The 10,742-nt window shown below is 45.7% G+C and overlaps 1 protein-coding gene across 1 annotated transcript; it reads right to left on the bottom strand.

The window, feature by feature from the left end:
• Positions 1-1,352: 1,352 nt before the first annotated feature.
• LOC131188216 (E3 ubiquitin-protein ligase RNF167-like) lies at positions 1,353-2,384 on the bottom strand. Its single transcript, XM_058163315.1, has one exon. The coding sequence runs from the start codon at positions 2,382-2,384 to the stop codon at positions 1,353-1,355; it is 1,032 nt and encodes a 343-aa protein (XP_058019298.1).
• Positions 2,385-10,742: the final 8,358 nt, after the last annotated feature.

Below are 10,742 nucleotides of genomic sequence, written 5' to 3'. Positions count from 1 at the left end.
TGAAGAGAAGAGAAGAGAAGAGAAGAGAAGAGAAGAGAAGAGAAGAGAAGAGAAGAGGATGGGTCAAATGGATGGATGGGCTGTGAGGAGAGGGGTCATTCCTACATTAGGTTACTTGAAACATTTTGAGTCTATATGAAAATTTTCAGAAAAGAGGAACATTTAGGCAAGAAAAACCAAATGCCCAAATATAGAATTAGGTGGTACCTGGCTCAACAATAGTACCTGTGAGAGGGATCTTGGAGTCCTAGTGGAAAACCATTTAGATATGAGCCAGCCATGTGCAGCAGCTGCCAAAAAAGCCAACACGGTTCTGGGCTGCATCAACAGAGGGATAGAATCAAGATCACGTGAAGTGTTAATACCACTTTATAAGGCCTTGGTAAGGCCACACTTGGAATATTGCATTCAGTTTTGGTCGCCACGATTTAAACAAGATGTTGAGACTCTAGGAGGAGTGCAGAGAACAGCAATGAAGGTGATTAGGGGACTGGAGGCTAAAACATATGAAGAACAGTTGTAGGAACTGGGTATGTCTAGTTTAATGAAAAAACGGACTTGGGTGACATGATAGCAGCGTTCCCATACTAGAGAGGTGCTCACAGAGAAGAAGGGATCCACCTATTCTCCAAAGCACGTGAAGGCAGGACAAGAAACAGCGGATGGAAACTAATAAAGGAGAGAAGATGTAGAAATGTAGAACAAAGGAGAAACTTCCTGACAGTTAGAACAATTAATCAGTGGAACAACTTGCCTGCAGAAATTGCGAATTCTCCAACCCTGGAAGTTTTTAAGAAGAGATTGGACAACCATTTGTCTGAAGTGGTGTAAGGTTTACTGCTTGAGCAGGGGGTTGGACTAGAAGACCTCTAAAGTCCCTTCCGACTCTGTTTCTATTCTGTTCAATTTGATCAGACAATACCATGGCCCATTTCCTGGTTTCTTGCTTCTTTAACCAACATTTGAACACCATCAAGAATCAGACCGGACCCAACTAAATAAACACTTTCTCTGTAATGTGCTGACGCACATCACAAGGTTCATTCATTACCACCAGAATTATTAAGGTTACTCTATATCTCATTTTGAGCCACCGCGCTTTGGGCGTAGAATGTTCTAAAGATGTCCACGACCTTTCTCCATGGTGTACTCATTCTTCTCTATCCTCCTTCGAGTTGGCCGGTGGCTTTTCAGTGGCCGGGATGATCCCAGGACGACGGTTTTGTCTGGTGTCCAAAGCTCAAAAGGTGTTTCCGAATAAACATTCTCCAGCTTACTTTGATCGCTGTTGAGGTCTTTTTCTGATCTTCTTGTTGGCTTCCCCTGGCCCTCTTTTTGTTTCCCCCTTCGGGTTAATTTTCAGAATTGGGAACGACGTGGTTCTGCCAACAGGAAACGTGGTTGCAGGTTGGATACGGCTGGTCCTCAGTCAGCTCGCAACGTCCCACGGTTTTCTCCTGCTGCCATAACCTCATGGCCATCAGATGAGTGACCACCATGACTTTCTGCATGCAGAGAGGGCAGGTTTTATTTCTGGCTTGGGTGATGTGCCAGAGGTCGATACACCTGCTGTGAAAGGCGTGGGAACACGAGAGCACCTTCACGCCGTCGTACTGCATGTACCGGTCTAAGCAAATGGCGCATTCTTGGTATTTGGAGCCGGTCAACGAAACAGAGACAGGTTCCTTCTCGTGTTGTCGGAGAAGGCGGTTCCTCCTCTTCCTCTTGCTCCAGGATAGATAGTGCTCTGATAGCATCAGGGCAATAAAGGTGGCAGACACGGTAAGGCAGATGATCCAACAGGTGTAGAACATGGCAAACTGGCAGCAAAAGCCAGCTGGCTGGAGGAGACACTGGCAGGGACTTCGGGCCACCTCGAGATGGTCCGAAGCCCTAGAAGCAACTTTCCAGGCGAAATGAAAACGCTCACACCCGGGGAGGGTGAGAAGGGATTTCCCAGAACGGCGCAGTTGTTTGAGGATTTTTGCTGTCTCTTGTGCGGAGAACACGGCTGGGATGTGAAGGTGCCACTTGGCGCCCGGCTCACTCACCATGTTCTCCAGCATCTGGGAAGTCACGTTGTGCACAATGGCGGTGTGGGAGCTCACTTGTTGGGCGTGAAGGATCTTCTTGGAGAAAGAGCAATTGTGTTGACGGAAGAGGACCACCAGGAGGGATGAAGATGGAGGTGGCCCTTGGATGCGATGATAGGGGTTCAAGGGCTTCGCCTTCACCCAAAGGCCCAGGAGTCCTTCGGGAGGGAGCAGGGGTTGGAAGAAAGCTGGTAGAACCCCAAGATCAAGCGAGGTGGAGTTAGGGTTGCAAGTGGCATGGCTGAAGGCCTTGATGTTGATGCCTTGGAGACTCAAGAACAGGGTAACCATGTGCCAAAGCCATGAAAATGGAAATCTCATGCTGGTTGAAGGTCCTGGAGATCTTAGCAGGGGTTTAGTCCTCCTTGAAGGTCAACAGGATAGATCTGCAACCGAAGGGCGAAGCGCTCTGTAGAGCTGTAGCTTCTAGATGGCTGAGCTTCCATAGATTCCAGAGCTAGAGGTGAAGTTGACATATAGATCGGGGTCTTCTTGCTCTCCTCCCTTCTCAGCAGGCGTGGCCTGCTGGTGGCTGCCAAACGATTGCTCTGCCCTTCCTCCAGGTGACCTTCAAGGTGTTTCTTCAATTGGTCCTTTGTGACCTCATCCTGCTGTCTTTCCCACCATTTCTCCCTGGCTTCCCTTACCTCCCTTGGCTTCTGGGAATTAGTGAGATAAGCCTATTCCTCTGCCATGGGAACTGGAGGCGGTGGCCAACTTTGGGGAGAGTTAACTATATGGAGAACTATTCTTCCACCATCTTCACCCGGAAAATAAACCCATTAATCCTCCTCCTTTTCCTCCTCCTCTTTCTTCTTTTTCTCATTCTCATTCTCTTTCTCTCCTCCTTCTCTTTCTCCTTCTTTTCCTCCTCCTTCTCCTCCCATTCTTCTCTTTTTCTTTCTTTCTCCTCCTCCTCCCATCTTCTCCTTCTTCTTCTCCTTTCTTCCTCCCCATCTTTTTTCTACTCTACCTCCTTCTCCTCCCAATCTTCTCCTTCTCCTCCTGTTCCTTTTACTCCCCTCCCTCCCTCCCTCCCATTCTTTTCTTTTCTTTCTTTCCTTCTTTCCTTCTTTTCTTCTTTCCTTCTTTCCTTCCTTTCTTCCTTCTTTCCTTCCTTCCTTCCTTCCTTCCTTCCTTCCTTCCTTCCTTCCTTCCTTCCTTCCTTCCTTCCTTCCTCTCTCTTTCTTTCTCCCCCTCCCCTAACTTCTCCTCTGAAATGGTACAGGGTTTCCTGCCTGAGCAAGGGGTTGGATTAGAAAACTTTCAAGGTCCCTTCCAACTGTTATTTTATTCTTTTCTTTCTCCTTCTCCTTCCCCATTTTTTCCTTCTTTTCTTTCTCCCATCCTCCTCCTCCTCCTCCTCCTGCCCGTCCCATTCTCCTCCTCCTCCTCCTCCCATTCTTCTCTCCCTTCTTCTTCGCCATTTCTTGTTTTAATGTTGTTTTTTTTTTTAAATTCCAACGATCAGCTGAGTGACCTGTGATTGTCGGAACTTTCTTTTTTTTAACTTTTTAAGCATTTTTTACTTTTAAAATGCTTTTAAAAAGTACTTTTAAAATGCTTTTAAAAAGTACTTTTAAGAATGCTTTTAAAAAGTAAAAAAAAAAAGGTTCTGACGATCACGCAGCACAGCTGTGATCATCAGAAACCTTCTTTTTTTTTTACTTTTTAAAGCATTTTTTTACTACCGATTCACTCGAACAGGTAGTAAAAAATGCTTTTAAAAAGTTTTTTAAAAGGTTCCCACGATCGTGCACCACAGCTGATTCCCCCCCACCCCCCATGCTGTTCTACTTATCTTCCCAAGCCTCCTTTTGGCGCACAGCGCATGCTTGGCACACAGCACGCATGCGCGGCCAGTGAACCGGGAGCAAACCAGTTCAGATTTCACCATTGGTTCTTCCCCAGAATTATTGGATAGTCGCAATCCAGGCAGATTGTAGATGAGTGAGTGCAGTCAGTTGCTCGTCTCCATGCTCCTTGGCCCTGGCATCCCCCCCACTCAAAAAAAAACCCCGAATCCAAGAATTTCACAGTCCACTTAAAAGAATTTCATTCCCATTCTTTTTTTCTTAAAGAACTTCCAGCGCAATTTTGGTCTGGCATAAGGAATGAGTTTCAACTGAAAGAAAAAATGCAGGAAAATATCTGTGTCCAGAGCAGTAGTGAAATCCATTTTTTTTTTACTACCGGTTCTGTGGGCGTGGCTTGGTGGGCGTGGTGTGGCTTGGTGGGCGTGGCAGGGGGAAAATACTGCAAAATCCCCATTCCCTCCCCATTCCTGGAGGAACGATATTGCAAAATCTCCATTCCCACCCCACTCCAGGGGAAGGATACTGCAAAATTCCCATTCCCTCCCCACTCCTGGGGGAAGGCTATTGCAAAATCTCCATTCCCACCCCGCTCTGGGACCAGCCAGAGGTGGTATTTGCCGGTTCTCCGAACTATTCAAAATTTCCGCTACCGGTTCTCCAGAACCTGTCAGAACCTGCTGGGATTTCACCCCTGGTCCAAAGCAATTTGGAAAGCTTTGGACATCTGCATTACTTTGTCCCAAAGGACAGGAACGTAATTTATGAGTTTGAGGTCGGAAATGCTCACTGTCTCCCATGACAATTAAGGAGTGTTTTCCTTGCACCAAATAAACAAGATTGCAAAATTAGCTTGGAAAGAGGGTAAATAGGGACGAACATTCTCAGAAGGAGCTCACATTTTCGCAGTCCTCCACCGTTGTAAAACAACGGGGGACGAAAGAGAAAGACGGGGAAGGAAATATGGATTATAAATTTTCTTTCAATCCCTGAACCCTCTTCCTTCATCCTGTCCCCACTAAAATTAGAAGCCATTTTACGACCTTTCTTTTCACCACCGTCTTGCCTAGTGGGAATCTTTGAGTTCATAGTTTAACAGTCTGGCACTGATGCCATGATTTTTTTTAAAAAAAACACAAAACACTTGGATTAGGGGGAAAAAAATAACGCAATGCTAAATTGCATTCTGTCGTGTCCCACTCCTCCGCTGACAACCGGGTCAGGGAAATCCGAATCAGGTGTGCCTCTGCAGCTCTGCCAAAGTCCTAGCAAAGTCCTCAGGGCAGGCAGGAGACCAGAAAGTGACTTCAGCAAGATATGTTAGACTTTGCCTGACTCAGAGACTGCCAGAAAGCAGATCCTTTATATAGGCCATGGGGTGTGGCTCCATGACTCAGCACTTATCCCAGCCTGCCCCTCCCTTCCTTCTGTTGACGCCGCCTATCAATTCTCCTGAAGCGAGGGTCACTCCAGTCTGCAGCTGTTGGTAATTGACCTTCCTCAGGCTCACATGCTGTGGGGGAGGGGGAGGGGTCTAGTTGCTCCGTTTGCCTGGGCATGGAGCCAGAGCTGGGGGCTGAAGGTACTTCTTCCTCCTCAGCCTGTCTGGGCATGGAGCCAGGGCTGGGACCGGGAGGCATACTAGGACATTCCTCAGCGTTCGGAAGCAGATAAGAAGGCCCCGGCTGCAGTGAAAGCGGGCGAGACACAACACATTCGTGTCTACTAGAGCAGGGGTCTCCAACCTTGTCAACTTTAAGACTTGTGGACTTCAACTCCCAGAATTCCTCAGCCAGCTTTGCTGGCTGAGGGATTCTGGGAGTTGAGGTCCACAAGTCTTAAAGTTGACAAGGTTGGAGACCCCTGCTCTAGTAGACACAAATGCGTTTTTAATCAAGGTTAAAAGAAGGGAATAACAGAATGACAGAGTTGGAAGAGACCTTGGAGGTCTTATAGTCCAACCCATCGGACTAGAATAACACATTGGAATTCCAATTACACATTGGAAAAAAGAATCTGAACGCTAAATACAAGCTCGATGGACACTACCTTATAGATGACCCCCACCCCGTTAAAAACCTTGGAGTTTTCATATCAAATGATCTAAGTGCCAAAGCCCACTGCAACTACATCGCAAAAAAGGCTTTAAGAGTTGTAAACTTAATCTTGCGTAGCTTCTTCTCCAGAAACACTACACTACTAACCAGAGCATATAAAACATTTGCTAGACCAATTCTTGAATACAGCTCAACTGTCTGGAACCCATACCTCATTTCGGACATTAATACAATTGAGCGTGTCCAGAAATATTTTACAAGAAGAGTTCTCCACTCCTCTGATCACAACAAAATACCTTATGCTACCAGACTTGAAATCCTGGGTTTAGAAAATTTAGAACTCCGCCGCCTTCGACATGACCTGAGCTTAACTCATAGAATCATCTGTTACAACGTCCTTCCTGCTGAAGACTACTTCAGCTTCAATCGCAACAATACACAAGCACACAATAGATTTAAGCTTAATGTTCATTCTCGCTCTCTCTCTCTCCCTCCCTCCCTCCCTCCCTCTCTCTCCTTCAACCTACGTATCCACCTTTCTATCAAAGTTGTGAACCGCTCCAATCTTGTTTGTAGAAAATATGACTTCAGTAACAGAGTTGTTAATGCCTGGAATGCACTACCTGACTCTGTGGTCTCTTCCCAGAATCCCCAAAAGCTTTAATCAAAGACTATCTACTATTGACCTCACCCCATTCCTAAGGGGTCTGTAAGGGGCCTGCATAAGAGCACCAGCGTGCCTACCGTTCCTGTCCTAATGTTCCCTTTGATTGTATCCAATTCGTATAATTATTTCATGCTTATATTTATATATATGCTTATATATCATATAGTTATTTCATGATTATGCTTTTATATACTGTTGTGACAAATAAATAAATAAATAAATAAAATAAATAACCCCCTGCTCAGGCAGGAACCCTTCTACCATTTCAGACAAATGGTTGTTCGGTCTCTTCTTAAAATCCTCCAGTGATGAAGCACCCACAACATCTGAAGGCAAACTGTTCCACTGGTCAACTGTCCTCACTCTTAGGAAATTTCTCCTTAATTCCAGGTTGCTTCTCTCCTTGATTAGTTTCCATCCGTTGTTTCTTGTCCTGCCTTCAGGTGTTTTGGAAAAAATAAGCTGAACCTTTCTTCTTTGTGGCAGCTATTACAAATAGCTATAACTGGGCTTTTGTTGACAAGATTGATCGATGTTGTATTTGGACTCTTTCCTTATCTAAGAGATTAATTTACCGGTAGTCCTCGACTTACGACCATAATTGAGGCCAACAATTTCCCGTTGCTAAGCGAGACAGTGATTAAGTGAGCTTTGTCCCATGTTAAAAGCTGTCTTGATACAAATGTTAAGCAATTCAGAAGATTTATTGCTGAAGTCTATACACAAGAATCTAGTTGGCTAAGGGGGAAAACTAAATTGATACTATGTAAGAATTAAGGGAAATCAAGAGGAGCTGGACTTGTGTTGCTTGTGGCAACGTAAGAATTCTAGACTGGTTACTCTCTTCACTCCACCCCTGGTTCTGCCTCTTTTTCTATAAATTATGAAGAAAACATATCTGGTTGCCCTTACTGGTCTTTTGCTGGCAAAAATCGATTGACGCAGTATTTTTCTTTTCCTTACCAAAGTGTTGAGCCATGGAGATTGTATTTTATTGAGATGTGGTGATAAGTTATTAAAATTTGTTTTTAATCTGCTGGGGTGAAAGAAGAAGTTATTTCCCCCCCCTTTTTTCTCCTTACTTCCCCTTTTTTTGTCGTTTCAAACCCCTCTTCCTTTTGTGTGTGTTTTTCTGTTTGTATTTTTTTTTTTGCAAATTGTGTTGACTTTCCTTCTTTACATGTATTATTCTGAATAAAATTATTTGGGGGACGGGGGGGTGGAAATTGTCAGTATGTTAATGAACTGGAATAGGGCATAGCAACAGGTCAGCCAATGAGGGCTGTTTGGTAACTGAAACAGTATTTGTTGTATGGGGCCATAAGAGACAGTTTGGAGCCTGGGTGTGGCTTAACTGTTCTGTATATAAGCTTGAGGGCACTAGCTTCTCTCTCCTCCATTTTGCCTTCTCCATTTTGTGCTTCCATTTTGTGCTGTGTTTGTACTTGCTATTTCTCCTAGTGAAATCCATTTTTTTTTACTACCGGATCTGTGGGCGTGGCTTGGTGGGCGTGGTGTGGCTTGGTGGGCGTGGCAGGGGAAAAATACTGCAAAATCCCCATTCCCTCCCCATTCCTGGAGGAACAATATTGCAAAATCTCCATTCCCACCCCCCTCCAGGGGAAGGTTACTGCAAAATCCCCATTCCCACCCCACTCCAGGGGAAGGATACTGCAAAATCTCCATTCCCACCCCACTCCAGGGGAAGGATACTGCAAAATCTCCATTCCCACCCCACTCCAGGGGAAGGATACTGCAAAATCTCCATTCCCACCCCACTCCAGGGGAAGGATACTGTAAAATCTCCATTTCCACCCCACTCCAGGAGAAGGTTATTGCAAAATCCCCATTCCCACCCCACTCCAGGGGAAGGATACTGCAAAATCCCCATTTCCTCCCAATCAGCTGGCACTTGGGAGGCGGAGAATAGATGGGGGTGGAGCCAGTCAGACTTTTTACTACCGGTTCTCCGAACTACACAAAATGTCTGCTACCGGTTCTCCAGAACTGGTCAGAACCTGCTGAAACCCACCTCTGTATTGTATGCCTTATGTATTGTTATGTATATAAAGACGTTTTGAATCCCGCTGAATTGTCTGATTGTGTGTGCTGCAATAATCGCTGACAAAACTCCCTGTTGTGCCTCGCTCGCCCCCCTCGCCGCAGCCGGGCCCTTCTCATCTCCTGCCAGACACTGATAGTACAGGAGAATGTCCTGGCATGCCTCCAGCCCCCAGTCCTGGCACCATGCCCGGACAAACTGAGCAAACAAACCTCCCTCTGATAGCATGTACGCCTGAAGCCAGCCACGAGCTGGGATTACTGGCAGCTGGGGACGAAATGATGCAGTGGACAGATCCTTGCTTCCGGAGAATGGAGAGGCGACGTCAGCAAAAGGAAGGGAGGGGCAGGCCTGGATAAGTGCTGAGTCATGGAGCCACATCCCATGGCCTATATAAAGGATCTGCTTTCTGGCATTCTCTGAGTCAGGCAAAGTCTAATCTGGATTGCTGAAGTCACACCTTGGATTCCTGCCTGTCCTGAGGACTCTGATAGGACTTTGGCAGAGCTGCAGAGGCACGCTTGATACGGACTTCCCCGACCCGGCCGTCAGAGGAGGAGTGGGACATGACACCCCCACAAATGTACTCACAAAAGGATGTGCCTTTTGAAGGAACGTCAAGCTTGGTCAAAAGTGAATTGTATGAAGTTGGAAAACGAATAAAAACATCCAGCACCAAGTCTTGGTGACTTCACAACCACAGCTGCTTAGTTATCTTTGCAACGTTAGAGAAACAGTTCAACACACCTTCTTCTGGGATATTTTTTGTGCGGTTTCCCAGTTTAGCTGACGGCATGAGGATCTCCTAGTGGTCTCCTTTCCATACATTAACCAATTTCAGTCAAAATCACTTAGCGGTTGCTCATTTGCTGGGCCCAATGCAACCCTGTTCTTGGATGATGTGTTTCAAATTCTTTCTTAATGCACAATAAAAGGATTCACGAACATGAAGACTGAAAACAGTGGAATGTTGTTGAAATATTAAACTAGGAATGGGAAATCTAGAACATTCTACTCCCTTCTCAGTGCCAGAAGCTCATTGGCTGATTTTGGGCAAGACCCTCCTTCTCAGTCCAAGAGCCAATCAGGTGCAGTGGCTGACTTTGGGTTAGTCCCTCCCTCTGCGTCCGACCTACCTCAAAGGGTTGTTGTGAGATTTATAAAGCTGCTTTATTTATATTATTTATTTATATTTATTATATTGTTGTGAGATTTATAAAGCTGAAGAAAAGGCGAGAAATAGATTTAACTTTTCAGAACCACAGGTAGCCCTCGACTTAGGACCACAACTGAACCTAAAATTCACATTTCTTAAACAAATTCTGCCCCTTTTATGACCTTTCTTGCCACAGTTATTATTATTATTATTATTTATTATATTTGTATACCGCCCATCTCCCGAAGGACTCAGGGCGGTTCACAGCCAAAAAAACAACAGAAAACATATAATACATATAAACAGCTAAAAGAATAGACAGTTAAATTCAATTGATGCCCTAAAACTTTTAAATACAAATTTAAAACCTCATTTAAACCCCTTTTTTAAAAATCCCAATTTAAAAACTACGTTCAAGCTAGTCCTGCTCTTCGAAACAGCAACGTCTTCAGCTCGCGGCGGAAGGACCTGAGATCGGGGAGTTGACGAAGCCCCAGAGGGAGTTCGTTCCAGAGGGTAGGGGCCCCCACAGAGAAGGCCCTCCCCCTAGAGGTTGCCAGCCGACATTGTTTAGCTGACGGTATCCGGAGGAGGCCCTCTCTGTGAGAGCGCACTGGTCGGTGAGAGATTAATGGTGGCAGTAGGCGGTCCCGTAAATATCCCGGCCCTAGGCCATGGAGCGTTTTAAAGGTGATAACAAGTACCTTGAAGTGAACCCGGAAGACCACCGGGAGCCAGTGTAGACTACGCAGGAGGGGTGTTACACAGGAGCCACAAGGTGCTCCTTCTATCACCCGTGCAGCCGCATTCTGGACCAGTTGGAGTCTCCGGGTACCCTTCAAGGGGAGCCCCATGTAGAGAGCATTACAGTAGTCCAGGCGGGATGTAACAAG

Source organism: Ahaetulla prasina, chromosome 1, assembly GCF_028640845.1.
Source record: "Ahaetulla prasina isolate Xishuangbanna chromosome 1, ASM2864084v1, whole genome shotgun sequence".
Taxonomy (NCBI): domain Eukaryota; kingdom Metazoa; phylum Chordata; class Lepidosauria; order Squamata; family Colubridae; genus Ahaetulla; species Ahaetulla prasina.
Note: the sequence above shows the minus strand (reverse complement) of the source record. Positions and strands in the feature narration are given on the sequence as shown.

Coding starts and splice junctions, on each gene's coding strand:
- LOC131188216 (XM_058163315.1), bottom strand. CDS start 2,384: ATGGTTACCCTGTTCTTGAGTCTCCAAGGCATCAACATCAAGGCCTTC.